A 24,917-nucleotide genomic window follows, 5' to 3' on the forward strand; every position below is an offset into this window, starting at 1 on the left:
GATTGGATAAAGGAAAGCAAAGAGTTGAGAAGTTCGAAAGAGTAGGGTCGGTTGTGAGATAGAGGGCTGAGGAGGGGTGTGCCAGTAAGATGAGCATTGGACCATCTGGCGGAGTGCCAGAGAAACAAATATTTGTGTCGGACATATGTTCCACAAAGTCAACACGAAATCGGCTATTCTCACCGCTCGGCTCGGCTGCACCATCTCTTCCCGAATGTCCGCGCTCGTGTTGTACAAACACTTGCTCAAACAGACTGACCTTATCTAGTCTTTTATACTCACTGTTTGACTTTCAGCATCTTTGCGCATTCAGTGACCACTGTAACTGGGAGGTTTGCAAAACTTACTTACCCTTGTTCAACATTGAGTTCATACCTTCGAGAGATTCTTGAATAAAACAACGATCCTGATGAGCATGATTTGTGAAACTGAATTGTAAAACATTGAAATTGCATACTATTGAAGGCTTCTGGAATAAAATTGCGTTTCTAAGGACACATTCAGAAATTTATTGAAAATATGAAGATACGATATTTCAAAAATGTTGTATGTATAACTGTGATTTCTTAAATTCTATCCGATTGCGTCATAAACATATTTTTGATAATTCACTCTCCAGTTCATGCAATCAACATGAATTTTCATATTGTTTGTCATTGCAGTCTGAAGGTTGAGTGGTAGAGAACTTGCAAGTCATAACTCAGCCTGCTGTTGAATAGCATTGAGTTGGAGCTATGGAGCTTCAAATTTCTCCTGAATGATACTGATACTCTTGAAAGGCTCGGAATAAATGATAATTTTGATGAGGAAAAGGGTAGTTTATAATATAGTGACTGACATCGATTGCTTCATATTACACAATGTCCTCAATCCCAACCACAACACATATTCGGTTAAACAGGCTTTTCAATAGTGATTTCTATCTTGTAGTCCGGGCGCAAATGTCATGAAAAAGGCACTCCGTGGTCATTTTTGGGTAACAGCCGCGGAAGATGTCTCAATTTCTTTGTTTTGTCATAATGAGGATCGTGATGATGATAAGTCGAAATCACAAGCAAACACCTCGGAAACAAAATGGCCGCCAAAATTTTCAGGATTTTGCTATATCGCTTGCATTTCAATAAACCTTTCAAGATATTCAACCGCTTTTTAACGAAAATATTTCTAAAGTCCTCCTGTACAATTTTTTTTTTCATAGAATGTCCCTCTTATACACGTATTTCATTAGTTAAAACCTTCAAAAGCCAAAAAACGTTTTTCTGAACTTTTTCAAATTTCTTTCTATTATAACTTTTTTCTGCAAGGAATAGGCCTACAGATAAATTTTAAATATATGAAGTTTAGATCGTATCTTCAGCTTTGAAACTGAAGAATTGCTTTCTGTATCCTGAATATTATCTTCATGTACGTCAACAAATGTATTCTCCAGCGTCCTCCAAAGAAAGCCCTGCATGATTTCTGATGCGTTTTTCCATATACGCATGAGGTAACAAGCTAGAACTATAAAGCCGATTTTTCATGACTACTTTAAGATAGAGACTTGCAAATGGACTCCATGTCTTCGTTACAAGCCGAATATTGATGATGATAGAGAAACTATTTTACATTGATTATTTTACACTGAATACTGATGATGGAAACAACGAAAATATTCGACATCACTGAGAATTTAAGATGGCGGTCATTATTGACAGGATTTTTTATATCGCTTACTTTTCAGTTATTGTAAGAGATATCGAGTTGGTTTTACCACCTTAGTGTTGAGTATTAACCAATCTATAATATTCGATAGAATCGACTCATTTGGACTACTTTTTTCGTGATTAATTTAACTTCAAAAACTTGAAACATACGTTTTTCAGGGACAATATTTCACTTTCAACTCTGTATATGTATTCGCAGTAGACAAACACTAGGATTATTGGCACAGTGTTGTAGAATATTTCCAAAGCTTCAAAATGACACCTGGTTGGAGGCTGTAAGTCCATATTTTACGGCTGGAGCGTCATCGGAAAAAGAGCAAAAAGTACTGTTTGCAGTGGAAAACACGCTTTTTCCACCAAATGCCAATCCCAACAATTGGAAAACCGTGTAGCTCATGACTCCTTGAAGGTACAGACTTAGAAATGGCATCAATCTCTTTATAATGAGTTGTGGAAACAGAATATCCATGATGGCAATCTCAAAAATATTGGATCAATTCAGTGATCTGGGGGCTCCAAAATAATCATACTACAATATTTGAAAGATTCATCTCATTCCAACAACTTATACTATGGTAAAATTTACCATAGGTTTGGTTTAACACACAATGCCTATGCCTTCCCAATGATAGCTCTTACTTGAAATTGAAGGCCGCCATTGGGGTATTTTAGCACGAGATATTATATCTATATATTTGTAATACTATAGATTACAAAGGCATTGGTATGTAATAATCTCACAGGTTGCCCCCTCAATTGCCGATTTCAATTCCAAGTACGACACTAGCGCTGTATGTGAGTCTATGCATCTTTAAGGTCTTTGCTTCAAACACATAAAATTTGATTTTAGGGTTGAATAAATACTGTGAATGTTGAAATTAAATGATGAGAAATGATTCCCCCTTACACACAGACGAAAAGTCTTTAAGGGGGTTCCCTAACATATTTATTTTATCGTGTATCATGTAATTTTTTAATTACTTTGGAAATAGAACGTTTTTGATTTGATTTGAGACTTGTGTCAACAAAAAAGTAGATTTCTTGAATGTTGTTTTCCATCACGAGCTGCTTATTATCAAATGACTTTTTGCTATTAGAAGAAACGACTAGTAGTCAGATATTTTACAATAAATGAATTAATTTTTTTATTCGGATTTTTCGAGTGGAAGATGGCAGATATGCCGATATATCTCGTTGTCACAGCGTTAAATTCATTTATTGTACAATTTTGACTGCTAGTCGTTTTTTCTAATAGCTAAAAGTGATTTAAAAAAGTAGATATTGGTTATGGCCTGGTGCGTTACTAAAACTGTGAATCTTGTTGCCCAGCTTGAGACTTTGTGTTTCGATATGGCAGCAATAGAAGCGGACGATAAATAAAAAAAACCGGCGAATTTTTTGACAAGAAAGTGGAAGGAGAGGGTCGAAAGGAAATGGGGGAGAGGGTCTGTCGTTATAAATAACGCTTTGAAAAACAGCAAGCAACACTGTCTGCAGGATGCAATAAGTTACCGCGGACAAAACAATTACCAGACGCGATAGAGGGCTCGCATGGCCGAACGGTAAATCACATCACCGCCAAACCGGCAGCTCATATTTTCCAGCTTTTCCTTTGCGCTGTTTAAACTGTCGCCTGAGACGCCCGGACCGTTAATCTGGAACTGGCATGATGGCTCAGGCTCACCCTGTGGTGCACCATGGAAATCGCCTAAACATCGATACAAAGAACAACAGCTCCTAACTCATCGACACAAACAATAACTGTTTACAGTCCACCCCCTACAAAAATATTTATTTGTTATTCTAGTGACCTGGAATCGGATTGCACAAACAGAGCATTTTTCATAAGTCTTTATCTTATTCGATATCACAAGAGTACTTAGTTCCAAGCTGTTTCTCTTTATGTCTCCGACTAAATCATAGGAGATGACTTTCAAAAAGTGGAACAGCTCAACAAACGTCTCGCGCGGAGATATTCAATGCCAGTTTTACTCCCACTTCCTTGTTCCTATTGACAAATTCATCATTTATTGGAGTGATGGCATTATTTATGATACTGCCTGCTGTGAATGTGAAACTTCCACTGTCATTGTCAGTATTCAATGCCAACTAACAAAATAATCTCATGGCTAAGATGGGAAAATGGCTCACATGATAGTTGACGTGACTTATTCCTTTTTTCCACCCAAGGTGAAATTATTAGAATCCAATCATGGATTAAGAATGAGTTTTATGAATAGTTTCCATTCCTTGACAAACTTTAGATACAGAAAATGATGTTTTTGGACTTAAGAGACCTAACACAATCATATAGAAAACTTGAAATAGCCGGCCAGTTTAGTCGAAGGCTTTGTACCGTTGATTCGAATCCGCAGGCAGGCATGGACGTTTGATCATCTCATAGAATCTTCCACTCTCCATCACCTATGTACAAGCTAGAAGCTTATGTGGGCATCATCCGCAATAAAAAAAAAGTTAGGGTGGCCTAATTTTTCTTGAAAGCAATACTTTCCTTATCATCTATGGTAGTAGGCAGAACAAGGAAAGTGGAAAGGATGTCGATGTTTCAAATCATGGGAGAGCAATCACAATAACTTGAATTGATAAAATAAAAACCCTAGGCTAATAAAAATGTACTTTTTCCAATATTGTAATTGATAAAAATGAAAGTAAACAGAGGTAGGTAGCCTATACATTGTAATCATTCTAGAATACACAACGACAATTCGTGATTCGTGAATCCAATACAGAATGAAGCTCCCAATATACGTATACATTCATTCTCGCTTCTCACACGTAGGATAGTGTACAGATGGAATTAATATTGTACAATAAAGTCTATGATTTGCCAAAAAATTATAATTAATATAATACGGTTCATTATACATCAATCAATACAATACCATAGAGATAAATGGCAAAGAAGTTATTAATATCGGGGGACCGAGCTTTGCTCTGGAGTGTAAAAGCATAGAAAATTTGTAACAAAAGATTGAATTTATAGTTTATATTTATTAATTTTCTCAGTCGTACAATTATTTTTACAGTTATATGAGGAGGCACAACAGGCTTATGCCCGAAACTGTCCCTTTTCAAATTTATACAAATATATATTCTATGAATTCGATTTAGAATGATGTACAGTACTACTATTCTACACTAACGGCAACCAGTTACTATTTTGGACTTTCTGAAGTAAACATGTTTTCTAAAAAAAGCGAAATAAACGAAAATAAGTTCCTCTTGCTGAATTTTTCTTCTCGTGAGATCAGCTGGATGATCCCACACACATGCACTCGTTCACCCTCTTCCATTACGGTATCGACAGGCCACAAAATTTCCAGCTGTTTTTCCAAGGACATATTTATCCTTTTAATGTCCTTCAGCGAGTTATCCAAGGTTTGAGACCTAGTGCAATCGAATCTTCATATCGTAAACCTACTTTGTTCCAAATTTCGTGAAAATCGTTAGAGCCGTTTCCGCAACCACATAACCAGATAACCACAAAACCATATATATATATATAATTGCTTGCTTATTATAATACGATATCGGGGCACCGAGCTTCGTTCGTTATTTTCATTTATTGAGGAACAGAACACAATTCTTTAAAATGATCGGGTTTATATTTCACAGCTATACATCAGCTTATGAATTTCGTGGATGAGATATTTTGATTTTCCACAGACGCACTTTTTTATCATCCACAGACGACGAAAGTCTCAGCTGTTTTTCCAAGGATGAATTATCCTTTTAATGTTGTTTAGCGAGTTTTCCCAGGGATGAGACCTAGTGCAATCGAATTATTATATCATAAACCTACTATGTTCCAAATTTCGTGAGAATCGTTAGAGCCGTTTTTGAGATCCGGTGAAATACAAACATATAAACATCTAAATATAAGAACAGAAATTGCTCGATATAGGATAATAAATCTGGTGTGGTGCACTCACACAACTTTCCTTGGCGTTATGAAAATTGATCACCTGATGCTAGTGTTCACGCGCATCTCAAGTCCACTATTCAAAGATCTGAGCCAGCTGGTGACAGGACAATAACACTGGAGACACAAGAGGTCTGCTATCTCCTCATAGTGAATGATTTAATAGAATCAACAGTTGCCGACAGTTTGAAATAATAATTGAGTAATCACATTTTTTCGCATTTCGAGCATCTTTTCAATTTTAGGTGATAGTGTTACTCAACATTAATTGTAGAGATCGATCTTCATGCTCAATCTTTTCCATTCGAAATTTTTTGTTTAAATTGTATCTGAAGCCTGATAATTGGGAATCTAAAATCAAACTTTGCATAGATGGGTCGGAGCTCCAGAAAGTTTTACAGATATGGGATTCATGGTTGTTGATAGAGCTTATCAATGACTATTCCAGGTATAAATTTAAACAATAGATCAAAATCAAATTTGATCAAAATCGTTCGAGCCGTTTTCGAGAGAATCGCGAAAACCCCTGTTCTTGACAACATTTTTGCCAGTTCAGCCGATATCTTGAATTGCATTTGATCGAAATTGTTCGTGTCGGATCCTTATATTGTAAGGGCCTTAAGTTTCAAATTTCAAGTCATTCCGTTAATTTGGAGATGAGAATTTCGTGTACACACACACACACACACACACACACTCACACAGACACACACATATATATATATATAATATATATATATATATATATATATATATATATATATATATATATAATATACAGACCAATACCCAAAAACCACTTTTTTTGACTCAGGACCTTGACACGTATAGAAATTTAGAAACTGGGGTACCTTAATTTTTTCGGAAAGCAATACCCTCCTCACCCATGGTAATAGAGCAAGGAAAGTAATAAAATTAATTTTGTGAATCAGTTTGGAGTGACTCCAATATGCTTGTAAAATGCATAACAGGCTTCTGTCGCTAAGGCTGGATCAAATGACCGAGACTGCCGTAAAGCTAATATATAACTGGTGGTTATGGAGAGTCCGTGAGTGGATGTGGGTGTGAGGGGTGTTAGGTGTTAGTGGGAGGGGGAGTGAGAGCTGTAGTACAGATAATGGAAGCCGTGCCTGCGAAAATGGAAGTGCTGTTCAAATTACACAAGAAGGCAAGAGCAAGAATAAGCGAGGTTACCAGTCAGAATCCTGCAAACAGGCAGCGAAGCCAGGCTTAGGGCGGAATTTCAATTGCGGTCCCGTTGTGGTAGCCCGTTTATCAGCTACCGAATGAGAATATGCCGTGAGTGTAGAAATTAGATTCGACCTCACGGAAACCTTATTCGCCCATCTCTCGACTCATCTGTCTTCATTGTGTGACTTTGATTCCATACTACAACTTGCCAGCCTTCCTTCCATTTGTTCACAAGGCATTTACCCCAAACTACAAGCCGGCCATTAGCCACCTCCCTTCCCACTATCTTATCATCTCATAATATTCATCACCCATAACTGCGTCTGCAAAGATCTCGTGGGCGAAGAGGAAATTGAAAATATAATACAGTATATCCTAATTTTAACATATTTGAGCAAAACTTATTAAGTGTTTTCTAAGAAATACAATTCTGGAAAATCCTCTCATCTACTTCACATCTTTTTCCGTTGAGAGAATCTCCTAAATTTTCTCTTATTTTAAGCTTCTAATTGGATATTTAAGTTTCTCATCACGTTTTAACATAATAGTTCTTACACTTTTCAAGTGAGCAAAAATGATAATATCATGTAAAACTTTAATGGTATCCATGACTTTCAATCTCTGGTTTCTGTTGATACATTTTTTATGTTGGTCTCTACTATAGTCACTGTCTGGGATGAAGTTGAGTGGTTTGAAACATGAGCAAATAAGCATAATGATTTGCAAGACAAGATGCCATCAAAATCCATTCTTGGCGACACATCAGATGATCAGACATTATCCACAAGATGGGGAATATACAGTTTCAGGTGGCTCCTGAACCCCTAGTACTTGAGTGTGTACTTGAGGATGTTTGTTTAGAGTTAATGTGAACGTTTAAAAATGGTAATGTGAGAAGGGTAGAGAGAATAAATCTTACTGCCCATCGCGTAAATTTTATTAACACCGAAAAACAGTAATTTCTCGAGGACGACATGCTAAGCCTAAATTACACACATAATTTTCCCTACAAACGACAATCTCCTTTTATAATGGTACAAAAATACTTGACGATATCAATAGCAGGCAGGTCAGCTAGTAGTGATGAACAGTTGCTTTCATGATTCTTCTTCTATAATAAACGAGTGAAGAAAGAGAATTAATGAAAGTAGGGTAATGAAAGAGTATGAGCTGTTTGGCGCATTCACACCTCAACTACCAAATCGACTCACTTGAAATTTCGCACAAACTTTCTGAATTCATCAAACATGGTTATAGCACTATTGTTGTTCATTGATACCTGAAGACTGAATATATATGCTTCTCCCTCAGGGGCCCCCCTGAGGATACTAATGTCAAGAATAATGTCAAACTGTTGGGATTTACATTGGAGAGAAGATTTGGTTGGGAGCCTCATATCTTGAGTTTGTGCAGGAGACTCTCTAGAGTTGTTTTTCTTTTAAGGAGACTCAAGTTATCTTTGAATGCTGAATCTTTGTTACTTGTGTATTATGGACTTTTCCAATCCCTCATCTCCTATGGAATTCGTCTCTGGGGCAACTCTTGTCATGCAACAAAGGTTTTCATTTGGCAAAAAAAGGCAGTGAGAGTATTGAATAACTTGAAGAACAGAGAGTCTTGTAAAGAGAGTTTTCGAAGTCTGAAAATTCTAACGTTCCCTTCTTTCTTTATTCTTCATACCTTGCTATATGTTAAATGAATATAGAATCTTTTCCGCGACTGGGAGCCAATCATTCTTACTCCACCCGACGTGGCAATGATCTATCACTGCCTCAAATTAGACTCTCCAAGACAAGAAATAACCATATTTTTCAACAAGCCAAAATTTATAACAATCTTTCTTTAGAAATTAGAAAGCTGCCAATCTATGAATTCAAACAAATTTGAAAAAAAATAAATTGACAGAGAGTGCATACTATTCGGTAGATGAGTATTTTCAGTCTACAATATTATGAATGCTCATGATGCAACATTTACATTTTAATTTTTGGTAAAACTGAATAACTTATTAATATGAATTGTAGTTTGTTCCTAAGACTAAGACAAAATAATAAGACAAATTGTTATTTTAATATCTTCATATATTATACGATTTCTTTTATCATATGCTCAATTTTATATCATAATTTATCTTTTATTTCACAAGTGTTATATTATTGTTATTATTTTTTGACGTGCTCATACAATGTAAAGTTGTTCTGGCAATAAATAATCTTGAATCTTGAATCTTGAATCTAATTTTTATAATATCAAGAAATGTTTATCTCGTTTTTGAACATAGCCAACAGTGTTGAAAAACAATAATAAATAATCCTCCCACTAACTACCATACATAAATATACTTATCACGTTTATTACTCCGAGGTGTGGGCCTAATCTGAAAATTAGTGAACAAAAAACATGAGTCAATTGCGAAATAGCTTAAGAGTCAATAAAAAGGGGTGCAGACTTATAATACTGGAAAATTCAGCTTTCTTAAAGATATAGTAAGTATGCTACAGAATAATACTTTCTCCTCAAGAGTGAACTATCAATAATTATAAAACATTATAAGATTGCTGAAAATAAGTTAACGCGCTAGAGAACACACTTAAGAATAATTTAACACGCTTTTCACAGCTAGAGAATGAATAATATACATCTCAGATGGTTAAGGCAGTGCAGTTTATGGAGAAGAAGATCAAGACTGAAGGAATGAAGAAAACGTAGAAGTTGTGCGTCGGGCAACTGTGATGAATAGCGCTGCAACTTTTATATTTGCACGTGTTCCTGTAATTTAAATACAGTTGAGAAGGACGAAATTTTTATCCAGAATAAACGTTGGAGGAAGTTACGTATTCCTGTCGTAGAGTCAAGAAAGTGATGCCGTGGTGCGGTTGAGGGTGGGGGGTGTTATAGGGAGGAAAGTGATGGGCTTGCTTGAAAGGTCACACCTCGTCTTATGAGTCACGTCGTTTTTGATAGGTGAGCAGGGTGACGGCTTCGGCAAAGAAGGTGCTGACGTCGTCCAATTCAATATTAGCGCAGGGCAGGTTTAATAACAGTTCGCGCTTGCTGCTTGAAATATTGATGAGGACCACCGCGCGTTAATGGAGTGATCCGTCTCCAGTTGGCAGTCAGTAGTGTGTCACTAGACTGATCCACTTCTGCTGCCACTGACGATGATGAAAAACCAGCGACAAAGAAAAACCTGGATTTTTCCTGCCGTGTTTGTTTTTAATTAACAGCACCTGCCTTCAATACCACCCAGCCATCTCACATTGTGCTCCCTCCCGACGTCGGTACTCCAACTCAGACCTGAAAATTAATTCTTTTGAAAGGGTTCATCGTAATGCTGGCACGGCAGCCAGAATTGTTATGGAGAAGCGGTGCAAGGGAATAAACCAGAAAGGAATACATCCAAATCTAATTTACGCTAGCATCACGAGCCAGAACTAACTCGACTCGCAAAACTTCGCGTCTTTGCTCGGTTTAAACGAAAATAAACACTGAATTGGAAGTTCATTTATACTCAAGCGTCCGAATTACACCTTCATTATACTATGCTGCTCTCAATCTTCAATGAGAATGAGATTTGTGTTAGTTCAGTGGTTTCTATCATCTATTTATCTTTTTTATTTTATTATTAAATATGGAACTAAATTATAAAAATGATTTTTATATTAGAAGAGAGCCAAAAAAGTGAAATTTTTTATGATGGGGAAGCAGTTTAAGAAAAAACTCAATAATCTCAATGTTATTAGATGATTCACGATAACCAATTTATCTCACCATCAAAGTTCCTGAGTAAATAACTTATTGAAGATCTGTGACCAAGATCATTCCAGATTGGCTTTATACCTGAGAGAGGTACAGTCCATTGGTATCCCTCCCACCTCAGTCAACTTTCAATGGCAAGATACGAGTAATATGAAGCCCTCAATTTGACTTGAACCCTTATAGTAGCGATCGAAATTCAATTACAAACCCTGCAATGTGTACTCCTTTCAAAACGATTATAATGATGCATCAATCTATTTCACTCAAACTTGCTTTCAACTTTCATATCATATATAATTATACAAACCAGGATGAAGTCATCAATGATCAGACGCAAGATCATAATAGTTCATATAAGTTTATATGATCCTATAAGTTCATATCACCTTGAATTGAAAGATCATTAAAATTTTCAAGAAGAATCTTCTCATCATAATAATCACATCAAGCTTTGAAAAATTCAGTAGAATAGAAACTTGCTAAATTAGAATAATATTCATAGAATAAATTCCTTAGAAATATGATAATCCATTTTGCAGCATATATTTTAAAATATTATTTTGTTCCAATGTTGATCTTCATCCAGAGTAAGGAGAAAATGCCTGATAAGAAGTAAACTGTTTATTTTACAATGTGAGGATGTGTTGGAGAGTTGGTTGAATAGTGTCTAGATAAAATATATCATATAGCACGTGCATTGTCCACTGTAATTCTGAACGAGTTTGGAGTCTGATATCCACGACATTCATAAGCTTGGCAATAAACAGCCAACTATTGTGAGAGTGTCGCATGATGAATGGAAGGCTCATGTTGCCTTTGACAAGTATAAACAAAGTATGAAATTTAATTAAATTTCTCGGACATTATGTAGGAGGGTACTCTTGTCTGTCTACAGAAATATTCGATGCAGTGTGGGAAAAGGGAAGTGGATACTCTGGTCTGGAATTGTGTCATGAGGCGAAACTGAGCAGAGAGCAGCCGGCTTTTGTGAGAAGATTGCGGGGGGTGGCTGAGAAAGCAGTGGTGGAGAAATCGACCCAGGCTTGGGTTTCACAGCAACCCAACACACTGCTCAGCGAGACTCTCTCAATTCTCCAGCTCTGCAGGCGTTATTCCACAGAGCGCAACTGCATTTACGAAAAGGTTATGTATCTGGTTCATACTGTAGCCATGTTCCAGTAAGGACCAACTTACTGCAGTCGGCATCGGGTTGCGTTGGGTCAAGTTCATAACACAAAAGCGCGAAAACAACTCACTAACTCTAATAATAGAGGAGCTCTCGCCATAGTATGTCTAATAAATTCTTGCTGGGTCACGCTTCAGAATTCCCTGGACTCTTCTGACTCTCAGTTTTGGAGAGAGGAATTTCGCTGTCCAAACTCGCAGCTTGGGCTCTGCGGTGCATTTCCCCAACAAGTATGATCATGATTAGCTTTCACAGAACAAGTTATCCTAACTGAATTATATTAATCAGATTCCCAGTTTGTCTGTCTCTTGGAAGAAAAACTGTTATCATCTCTCATTTCATTGGTTCTCATTTTCAATCATTTTATCGGAAGTACTTTTGATTGAAGATCTTTAAGAAGTTTCACGATTCTATCTATTCATTTTCACAAAAACTTGCCATGAGAATGACTGGATATGAATAGATAAAGGGTGGAGTCCACTTATTGTATTCATTTAGTAGTTGAAATATGAATACAATTCTCGAATTGATTCTTCCACTTTTAATCATAGTTTAGTTTCAAAAATGTTTATAGTGTCACGTTATTTTTTATAATTAAATAACGATTAGCCTCCTGCTTGGCATCAGTCGGTAGAGCATGAAATATTTTTAATAATTATAAAAATCAGGTCGTGGTTTTTTATAGGATATAGTCTCATAGAAATCTTTATAGGCCCAGATATGAGCTTCAACAATAATTCTGATAATTCATTAAAAAATATATATATAATACTTATCCTATAGTATTGAGGAATAAAAATAAATCATACACCATGAACAATTTGATACATATATTAACAAATATCTCAAAAAATAAATCAGAGCAAAAATATATAGAGCGACAAAAAATATATAATATAAGATGAAACAATAATCGAAATCAATAAAATATCACAGGCTAAATACTATTCTTTAAATTTTATAGCACGAAACGTTACCATGTGCTTTCATTTTTATGATCATATGCATTCATTTGCATGTAGCTGCGATATCAGCTTGCTAATACTTGTCGACTTGGACAATTCTATTTAGACTAAATTCTTAGGTCAGCATGATAAATTGACAAACTAGTAATCCAATATATATATATATTAAATTCTATAGTTTTTAATAGATTTCTTTGTAATAAATATATATTTTATCTCAGGGTGCGAGATTCGGCACCTGAAGGAATAAATAGAGCAATTCAACTAGTGAATCAGAGCTACATTAAATTATCGCAAATTATATTTGAATTTATATTATATCGCAGAAATTAATGATCATATGAATATTGTATTAACAGCCTAGATCTTAGACTTCTTTGATTGATAGATCTTCTGATATATGAATTGATTCGTTACTTTCCAATAAAATACCTTTTATACTATATTTACTTGCACAAGTATTTTTACCAAATTCTTAATTTATAAGAAACCCTTTCGACGAGCTAGCTTTGATTCTTATGTAATTTCGAAGCACTGAGTGCGCCCTATTACTATTTCAATATTTTTCACTCACGTGTCGGAATTTTCTTATGAGCTGCTGATGTCGATCCAACTCCTGGTGGTCCTGGATTATTGTAGCCGGAGTTGTCTCTTCCAAGGGGTTACAAAATTATTTAAAAATGACTTTTGCTTTATAAGAGCATCACAAAGTCTTATAAGAGATTTAGTAATTCAATTTAACTTTAAATTATTACAAGGTATAGCAAGGTATTACGCTCTATAATTTTTGGTGACCTCTCATGGTGGTAGTTGGCAGGCGAGTGTGGTTCTCGTTTCTCAATTTTACAATTTTCATTTCCGATTTCTAAATTTGCATAAAATTTGAATATTCTATTCCTCCGCCATTCAAGGCTCAAATAGACCGTACTAAATTATTAAATTATTACTTATGTTATATATTTAATAATTTCTTTGCCTTCGGGCCATATCCAAAACATAGACTATGCAACAATTTTTTATAAATTCTTATTATTTGTAGAAATATATACAAATATATTTGAATCGGCTCACTATTGCCGCCTATCAATTGCCACTATTTGATTGGTGCATGCAAATTATTACAGTATTCATGCGCCCAGTAACCTCCTACTTCCTTAATACATTTAATTATTTTTGTTGTGTTTTTAAATATGCTCTTTACATGCTAAGTAATTTTTTATAGATTATTAGTTGTTTCATACATCACAATAATTAGCCACGTGAGACTTTTAGTTCCTCAAATTGCATACCGTTTTGCCACAATAAATTTCTGCCAAGGTGTTTGGTCAGATTCTACGATGTATGGCTCGGTCGATCGTTAGGTCGCCGATCAGTAAATGTTTTATGCCTAACCTCAATTTTCAATATTTTATATGATATTATATAGTAGCAGAACTTATTTCCATTCCTCTTAGGCTGTTGTACAGTTTAGCCAGGATGTCTGATATTATCTAATCTTTACGTTATCTCTTTGGCGATATTAGCCAATTACCTCACATAAATATTTCAACTAGGGATTTTCATTTATCAATCCAAATTGAAATATGTTACAATAGTTATTTCAATATTGTATTCTCACTAAGAAATGTGAAAGACAATATTGATGAATCATGAGAATCTCGATAACAATAATACAACTAGGAGAAGTGATACAGAGGTATAGGTACTTTCCAAGTATTCCAATTAATTGGTTCTTCTTATAAAATTACTTCAATATTGAGATCCATTGTCCTTGATGAATCTGCTATCAAGTTTATAATATCACACCCTTAGTACATCAATGATCGTATCCCGCATCACCATATATCTGTGATCTCGCAATGTGAATTAGGTACTTGGAGAGAATTAATTCGTGGAAAAAGCTCACAGCAAATAACGGAGCGACAAGATAGCAGAGCCGAGCCCGCATTAGCCGTGAATTTGACACGATGGCTCTCGTTGCTTGTTGATTTTGGTGGGGTTAAGGGGGGGTGGAGGTTCAACAGACACGAAACAGTGTATTGCATCATTAACTATGATAAAAGTAATGCCGTGTCGGGGTCTGTTACCTCTCTTGCTAATGAATATGGTACACGGCTATTTGCATACGACAGCATGCTAGCTAGCTAGCAGTCGGGTTTCAACCCCATACTTGCACCAAATACTAGCTGAGGAAGTTCTTTATTAGATTTGCTGCTTTCGGTCTCTGTTGTTCCCGCCCCCTCCCTCTTTTGGCGGGAAAGATTCCCGCGATATCTTTAACGAAGAATGGCGGCTGCACGGCATCTTTTCTCCAACTCTTTCTCTCCCTCACTCACGTGTCCTCTGCAACGTTCTCTTTCATGCTTCCACACAAGTGCCAGCAGCATGTCGTTCCACTTCATCTAGTCAGTAATTTATGTGGAGGCCGGCTGCCGTAATTCACGCCACAAAAGATCCGCCTCAAACACTGTTAATAGCCATAAAACTTCACTAGCCGAATTTATTTCAATTGACTATACTGCCTTCTTTACGACACTGTAGTTCTGTTTCGAGTACAGTGCACTGATTCATGTGATTATTCTGTTGGAAGTAATCGATTTTATCCATTCCAATTGGCAGTTTGTGGATTGCCACTAATGTACAATGCAAACGTTTCTCAAATGGAATAATTACAAACAGGCCTTCTTGTCTCTGCTACACTGATGATAATTGATGGGGAATCCGGAAGAACAATTCAAGGAATTGATCTGTAAAAAATTGAATTTTTCCCATTCACAATTTTGAAATTTTATGAAGTATACATATACATAAGAAAGAACAGGGAATAAAATATTCATAACACTACGATAGAAATTAATAAATAATTGATAAATGGAACAGTGACGAACAGTCCAATGGAACGATAGTGTTAAAATACCCTCCATTTGAATCTCAGAATTGATTGGAAACATGAACTCTCAACCCCTAAAACTGAAAACATGCCTCTCAAAAGACAAATATTGTGTCATGGTTATCAGGAATTTAATACTTTACCTGATATGTTCACTGGGTTATCCTCATTGGATTATTAGCTCCAGAATTTGTTGAATTATTGATAATATAATATTATGGAACGTTTTTTCTTGAATCCCCCAATCATCATCAGTGGTTAACCAGGATGCGGCGAAGGTTGGAGTGCAGGGATTGTGCAAGGCTGTGACCCATACTGGGTTGTAAAGCCAAACAAAAGGAAAGCATAATTATAGAAATTATAAACGAATTGCAGTTGCTGAAACATTTATGACACGCTCTAAAAACATGAAATCTATTTCAGTTTTAGATTTTCAGGAATCAATATGATGTATTGTGTTCCATTCTCTCTCAAATGAAATGTAATGAAATTTCTACCATCGAATGAACGAGTCTGAAATTTTGGTTAAAGATTACATGTATAACTATTTGAATTACATAGTCTCGATGAATCGTTAAATTTTTCTTATCACGATTCAAATATTCTATTATAATGAGTTATCATTATGGGAAAGATATCATAACGTTTTCAGTACTAATCTCCAGGTACATACAGACTTACGCACCACGAACACGTGCATTTCACTTTTCTTCAGCTGATGCTATGTTTATGAAATCTGTACATTATTTTTCTGTACAAATACATATTATAATGGGAATAGCATCAGCTGATGAAAAGTGAAATGATCGTGTTTGTGGCGCATAAGTCTATACGCACCTCTGACCACACCATCTGAACTACATCAAGATTACCAGAAATGGTATTTTCTCAAGTTATTCTTCATCTACCAGCTAATTCATAAAAAAGTATGCCCACATTACTTACACATGTTATTCGGTAGCTTTCTGACGAATGCTAAAAATAAATTCACTCACAAGAATGGGAAAGTCATAAATTTCGCAAGTTCTCCGTATGTGCTGATAAAGTTTTCTGTGGGCAGAAATTTCTGTTGAATATCCTCACACGGCACCAAAAGAGTGTGAGTCCATCCATCTCTATGGCTCCACGCTAGTTAGGTGATCTATCAATTTGCTCTCTCAACCGACCAACTTCCCAATATCTTATCTTTTTCCTAACTCTACATCGTCAACAACGTGCCTTTATCTATCATATTTTGTCAGAATCTTTCGCATTCCCAATATCTCTACTGGCGGTCGTGTTACTCTCAATTCTTCACCTCAAGAAAACCATTTTCCAAATTGCATATATTTTATATATGAAATATGTTCTGAGATGTGGAAAATATGATATGATGAATACACTCTCTCCCATTTGTGAATTGGGTGCGTTGGGCAAATTCGAGGTGTTTGAATAAAAAAGTTTCCCATGTCAAATATCAATATCGGGGCATCGAGCTTTGCTCGTTATTTATTTATTGACTTTTGATAAACCGAACACAATTCTTCAAAATGATTGGGGAAGTACTAACAGGCACAGTCCAAAACTGTTTCTTTCCCGAATTTTGATTTATACACTATAAATAGTCCAGAAAGTAGGTTATGTTCCATACACTTGAATTCAGGTTCAATTTCCTGTTCAGACATTTGAAAACAAAAAAAATATAATTTCGATTATATACAAACCAAATTAAATAAAAAAATAACACTCACTAATCACTTGGAATTATCAAATAATGATCAAACTTTGAAAATTATGATATACTCTAGTTTAAGAGAATTATCATGTCATGTCAACAAATCACATCATGTTCATCAAATCGATTAAATTGTCTAGCTAGGTAAATTTTTTCGCTCATTCTCGATTGACTATTATTACACAGCTGGAAATAATTCTGTCTCTCTCCCACACAGGCACATGCATCTTCTATCGAGAGACGACGAAATTATCATCTGTTTTCCAAGGATGAATTATCCTTTTAATGTCATTCAGCGAGTTTTCCAAAGAATGAGACCTAGTGCAATCGAATCTTTATATCATGAACCTACCATGTTCCAAATTTCGTGAAAATCGTTTGAGCCGTTTTCGAGATCCGTAAAACATGAATAGCCAGATATAAAAATAGCCAGATATAAAAATAACTAGTGTGATGAATTTTTTAAATAGACCTCATGAGAAGAGAGAAAAATTGTGATTACCTTTTAAAATGAAAGAATTTGCTAAAGGAATAGTTAGCGACCGAGCGATAAAGCTTACTTATCAGTAACTGTATATTAGATAAGAGTACCGTTCTGTACTAAACGTTTTCTGGAAAAATTATTCAATAAAATTATAATTATTCTGCAAATAAAGCACAAGTTATTTACGAATTGCTCATTGAATTTGAGGTTACACTTTGTTTACTATTGATCAGATGTTTAAAGCAGCCTGAACACAGCTGACTGATTCAAAGTATTGTCAAATGTCATGCCGGTTTTCATGCAAGGTATAATATCATTCCTAAAAATTATAAAACTATCAATAAAGGACCAAGAATTTCGAATAAAAAATAAAATGTATGTATTATCGTTGAAATTATTTATTATTTAAGAAATTATATTATATGTCAGGTCTTCTTGTAACTAACTAGGTCATAGCATGAACAGTATATTATTGATAAAACGGCAGAAATTAATTATAACAGTCTCAAACCTAATAAAAATTGTATAAGAATATTAATTTATTAATGATTAATTCAACTGAACCACATGGTAATTAAATCTCTTTGGCAAGCCTAAGCCAATCATAGTGCATAGAAATAGCACCAAAAAGGTGATCGTTTGAAAGCAACACATGTTAATCTACTGACAACAAACCTGCCTTATCATATACGCTAGCACATGTACATTGTATGAGAGGAACTATGTCTAGAAGGTTAAGCAGTTTTAAGAATTACATAAATTGAATTATTATTGTAATTAAAGGAATTATATTCTCTTGCTTGCCACTGACGTCATATCTACGTCACAATCGTTCCACCAATGGCAAATTTTCATGCAAATCATTACATCGAGATTCTCAGAAGAAAGGTCTAGCCAAGAAGCTGAGAGAAAAGACAGCACTTCCCTTTTGAAATCCTCACCGTTCAGATCTCTTTATAGTTACCAAGACCTATTCGTAAAAATTCTTGTTCGATTTTATATGTTTTATTTGTGAGCCAATATTTTAGGCCAATCTATTTGTTATTTGTAATTTATTTTCATCAATCGATAAATTTAAAAGTTTAAAGTAAATTATCCCTTAATTAATTTGGTGAAGGAGATATTTAAATTAAAATTCCACACGTGCTGATACCGAAGCCTGGACCCGCTGCCGATCAAACGATTTTTGATCTAAAGAAGAAAACCACGACCGCCAAGGAATTTCACGTGAGTTATAAGTTTAAAGGGGCCCCAATCTACGCTTTGAAAAATATTTCAGTGCAGAAAGATATAAAATTCTCTTCGTTAAACTATTGGCCACGCCGACAAGCGCTTTAGCATTTAAGAGCCTAGAATTTATCCATATAGAATTTCTAAGAATTTGTAGTTGATTAGCTATCCTCTGCTGCCAGAACCACGACCCCGAGCATTTTAAAAATATTTTATAATTCATTTTTCACTATTTTTTCAAAACTGTTAAATTTTATCAATTGTAAAATTCTGTCGAATCACGCATGGTATCATGCAAGTACAAGAAAATTGCTAATCATTTTTGTTAATGTTAAACCACTTTCAATCTGTAAATTATATTCTGAATCTGCACTGTGAGATCATATATTTTATTATAATATATTCCAATTTTGTTAATTCGTTTTCTGAGTTCGATTATTTCTTAAGCCTGTCAATTATTGTGTCTGATACGTTCTATCTCATCAAGAACCGATCGAATACGATCATTGAAATAATTGAATTAAGCTGGATATTGGAACAGGTCTAAGTGGATGTAGTGAGTGGGGTCAGATCGAGATATTTGTTCTTTGTCCTTACCTGCTCATATATCAGCTTTTATCTGTTACCAACCTCAACTTAGGAGCGAATACATCCACAGTACAGCAGATGCAGCCAGAGATCATATAATTTCCTACAATAGAGCTTAAAACCCGACAAGACTCTGTTCTCGAAATATATTCTGAACGATATTTGGGTCCAAATACCGTATTTTAATCCTTCAGAACTTATTAGAGACGCAGTCCCGTAAATTATCTACATCGGGATTTTTGCTCGACCTGTATGATTTTGTATGCTTATTCTTCACAGGTAATAATTTTAAGGTATCCATATTCAGTGTTTAGCGGTCGCTACACTGCTTATAAAAATTTCATCATTATACAATCTGTTATTAGAAGAATCAAGGGTGAGCGAGCGTTTAGGCCTCCCGCGATTCTGACAATTGTATTGAATCTTGTAGTGAGTCAATCAGTCTGGTGTACCCTCAGCGTCCACACACGCCATTGCAAAATTTATAACCTCTACACCATTGATTCAGTATAAGATTCACCCTACATGTGTGAAGCCTTCAAAAAACGCACCACATGATTTGCCGGCCCAACGTGAGGCATTTAAATACAGCATTACATGATTATACATATGTGAGGCGAGTAAAATCACGCTTCACATGATTTGGCGCCCAACGTGGGGCATTGAAGAGGTGGATAATCGACTACGAGGATTATTTAGTTGCTCAGTATACTATAGCGCTGACAACGGGAAAATTTTTTGAAAAATTCATGGTTGTGAATTTCTTCGAATTTAGTATTAACTGTTCACTGTTATATAAAATAACAAGTCGTACCATACCCAATTTTTGAACAGAAAAGAAATTTATCGATTGATGAATTTTTAGAGAAAAAATCGAACTCAGAATTTTATTATTGTGTTATTCGAAAATTGGTCATACTATAAGTCATAGGTTTAAGAAATACCATAAGAAAGGTCATACTATTTAAGAGTATTAGGTCTACACCAAAATAATTTATAGAAAATTTATGGAAAAGAGGATTGAAGTTATTTACATTTTTTGAATTTTTAAAGCATAAAGAGGGAAGTAAAATTAAATCACGGATATATTGCGGAATAAGTCAAGCAGAACACTGCTGCTTTTGTATAAAATTTTGCGAAGAATACTAGCCCTATATATAATTGCGGCAAGAAATTATAAGAGTAAAATATTTATAATAATAAGAGTAATAAATTGTAAGAGACGTACCTGTGTTACCGCATAATTATCCATTGTATATCCTTTATGTTAACATCGTTTTATGTCAACGATATTGCTAATTTGATTCACTTCATCACTGAACATATTATTGAATCACACTTTTGTATTTCTTCATTGAACAAATTTTTCACACTATTTCAATTTTGATCATTCACTTATAATCGTTTCACATAACCTCACATGTTTACGGTCGTTTCAACGCACTTGCACCTTTACATCATCCGATAAATTATGGAAGTACCACACTGCATCCTGGAACCCACATCGGCGACTTAAAGGACGGAAGATGTCGCACAGGATAAACGCCCATGCATTGCCGTTCCAGAGATCCGGACGCCCGCATCTCATATCATAGAACCATTGCCGCCGACTGAGGACCACACACCCACCCTTTCCTTACAAGAAGTAAGCATCAGACTGAAAGCATTCAACGATGCATATGAAGAAAACAGACGATCAAAGGAAGACCCTACGCTCCTTATCACGCTGGGTAGGAACGCCATCCTGAAAGCAATAAAAAATGCATTTGAAGGAAACATACAAGCAAATGAAGAAATAATTGAAGACGTCCGACAGGTGCGGATAGCATGTGAACAAGGTCTTGATCTTGAAGAACTGGAACAACAGTTGAAGGAAGCAGCAGAGGAAAGCAGGACGGTAACACAGCAAATTGAGGAGGAATGTCAAACAACTAAAATCAATATTGGACCAGTGATCGAGCCCATGCATGCAAAAGCGGAAATAATCGAAGGAGAGGACATAAAACAGTTAAGCGAACGTGACACATGTATGGAAGACCAACCTACCGAGAGTATTAATACTGAAGTTGCACCGCACGCCACCGAACGCCGAGAGGGACCGGACGACATCACCAGCCAAGCCGAAGACGTCATCCATGGCATGGAGGGACAGCCCGCACCACCACCCGCAGAATGCCGAGAAGAGCCGGACGACGTCACCCGCCAAGCTGAGGACGTCATCCATCAGGTAGAGGGACAGCCCGTACCACCGCGCGCCAGACACCAGGAGTCCAAGGACGTTGCCCACCACGTTGAAGAGCAGCCCGGACCGCTGACCGCACGTATCTCCCATCCACCGAGGACAGCACCTGCAACAGAAAAACCCAGCACTCATGAAGATAGTTCGCCAAACAATAGAAAAACAAAAATCCACAACAAACCAAAATCACAACCAAAACTGAAAACCTATAAAACAAAACAACACACAAGCAAAATAGCAGTTCAACAGAAAAGGAAAAGCATTGATAGAGTTTATCTACATCGCCGTCATATTAGGTTAAAATCTTACATCAAGCTTTCTACTAGCATGCAAGAGAGAAGAAAATCATCAAGAAAGGCCTACAACCACCGCAGTCATGTCCGGTTAAAATCAAACAGACATTACACCAGCATGCAGAAAAGTAAAGCATTATTCGGAAAAACACACAGACACCACCGGCATGTAAGGTTTAAAAATATCAAACTGCATGTCACCGGTCAACAAGGAAGAACAACACTGGCTGAAGAGATCTACCTACTTCGTAGGCACATCCATTTTAAGCAAAGTTTAGTAAAACGGATAGTTGCAAATTGGAATTGGACCTTGAATGACACCGAATCAAATTTAGATGGGGGCTTAAGGAATAATTTTTGAATCGACTGGAAGCTACGTTTGTGAATTAAACAAATTATCGAACTTTTCATGATCACAGCCCACCCATCGAATCATATCTTTGCAGACTAACATCTTTCTACTGCTGCCTAATCAACAACATAACCTAACATCGCTGTATCTCAGCTAATAAGGAAATATCAACAATCCACATCAAATGAAGAAATTATTATCAACTCTAAGTCAAGAAAATAAAACTACGAAACAACTTTAAAAATTTACCAACCTAATCAAGCCATCTGCCTCATGTTACAATCATCACAGAAACAATCGCCTGGTACAAGCCGCACAACTGAAAAACAGAAACAAAGGTTATATTATCAACAGAAAATATTTGTAAATTAGAAATCAGATGAAGTTAGTAGTGAATAGGAGGAAAGAAAATGAACAAAGTTTATTTGAAAAAATGTGTAAATCTAACCTCGAAATACAGAATCGATAGAAAAATCTATTCAGAGTCAAAGCCTGTTCGATAATTTTCTTCGTCACACCAACCAATGTGTGCGAAATCATAGAGTCAATGTAAAGGAATCAAAGCAATATCGGTATTTATTATTGTAACCTATTATTTAATGTGAAATTATAAGTAAAAAACGCAACCAAAAAAATATATTTATGTTAATTTGCACGAAATACGCATGTTCTATGTCATATAAATGTATCGCTAAAAAGCTAAAAAGAAAATGAAATTCTTACCTTCAAATGTGAAAATTTATTATTGTTGCATCAAAAGATCATGAATTGTAATTCAAATTGATAAACATAATCTTGAAAGCATAATATTTGTAACCAGCATTGATAAAAATCAAAAAACCATTTCAAGTGTAACCCTGTTTGTACACAACGTACTAAGCGTAAAAAAGGAATTGCTCGAGTCAAACGGTAGACAATTGTCAAGTCACCGAAGTTAAATCACACTCTCACCCAATTTATGTAAAAGCCAGAACAAAGAGTCGAAACCTGTAATAACCATGAAAAATGATGAAAATCTATATTTGTTGCAAATACTGTTCGAATCTTAAGAGGATAATATGTGAAATTTTGTATATTTGTTATAGTTATGGGTCTGCTCATAAGCCACCCGTGAATGGAAGTTGTGGAGTTGTTTTAATGAAGGATCCAAAGAGACCTCATTAATTATTGTATTTCGATTGTATCCAATGAAAGGAACAATCAATTATTTATTTTCTCGTAGCCAAAAGTGCACGATATATTGTTTTTAGTGTTAAGTGTGGAGTTTTCGTAGAAGTAAGGAGATGAAATAGTGTATTCATCACAATATCGGATTTTTCAAATAGTCATTGTTTCGACTCGTCTCCCAATTACCTATTTAAAATATCCTGGGGGCTTTGTGTGATGAATTTTTTAAATAGACCTCATGAGAAGAGAGAAAAATTGTGATTACCTTTTAAAATGAAAGAATTTGCTAAAGGAATAGTTAGCGACCGAGCGATAAAGCTTACTTATCAGTAACTGTATATTAGATAAGAGTACCGTTCTGTACTGAACATTTTCTAGAAAATTATTCAATAAAATTATAATTATTCTGCAAATAAAGCACAAGTTATTTACGAATTGCTCATTGAATTTGAGGTTACACTTTGTTTACTATTGATCAGGTGTTTAAAGCAGCCTGAACACAGCTGACTGATTCAAAGTATTGTCAAATGTCATGCCGGTTTTCATGCAAGGTATAATATCATTCCTAAAAATTATAAAACTATCAATAAAGGACCAAGAATTTCGAATAAAAAATAAAATGTATGTATTATCGTTGAAATTATTTATTATTTAAGAAATTATATTATATGTCAGGTCTTCTTGTAACTAACTAGGTCATAGCATGAACAGTATATTATTGATAAAACGGCAGAAATTAATTATAACAGTCTCAAACCTAATAAAAATTGTATAAGAATATTAATTTATTAATGATTAATTCAACTGAACCACATGGTAATTAAATCTCTTTGGCAAGCCTAAGCCAATCATAGTGCATAGAAATAGCACCAAAAAGGTGATCGTTTGAAAGCAACACATGTTAATCTACTGACAACAAACCTGCCTTATCATATACGCTAGCACATGTACATTGTATGAGAGGAACTATGTCTAGAAGGTTAAGCAGTTTTAAGAATTACATAAATTGAATTATTATTGTAATTAAAGGAATTATATTCTCTTGCTTGCCACTGACGTCATATCTACGTCACAATCGTTCCACCAATGGCAAATTTTTCATGCAAATCATTACATCGAGATTCTCAGAAGAAAGGTCTAGCCAAGAAGCTGAGAGAAAAGACAGCACTTCCCTTTTGAAATCCTCACCGTTCAGATCTCTTTATAGTTACCA

The 24,917-nt window shown here is 35.4% G+C and overlaps 1 protein-coding gene across 1 annotated transcript in view; it reads left to right on the top strand.

The window, feature by feature from the left end:
* Positions 1 to 24,917, top strand: part of LOC120351581 — a 106,728-nt gene that overhangs the window by 76,412 nt on the left and 5,399 nt on the right. Inside the window, exon 2 of the mRNA XM_039429417.1 lies at positions 21,221 to 21,868. Coding sequence (XP_039285351.1) covers positions 21,221 to 21,868 — 648 coding nt within the window. The remainder of the gene's footprint in view (positions 1 to 21,220; positions 21,869 to 24,917) is intronic.

Source organism: Nilaparvata lugens, chromosome 5, assembly GCF_014356525.2.
Source record: "Nilaparvata lugens isolate BPH chromosome 5, ASM1435652v1, whole genome shotgun sequence".
Lineage (NCBI taxonomy): Eukaryota > Metazoa > Arthropoda > Insecta > Hemiptera > Delphacidae > Nilaparvata > Nilaparvata lugens.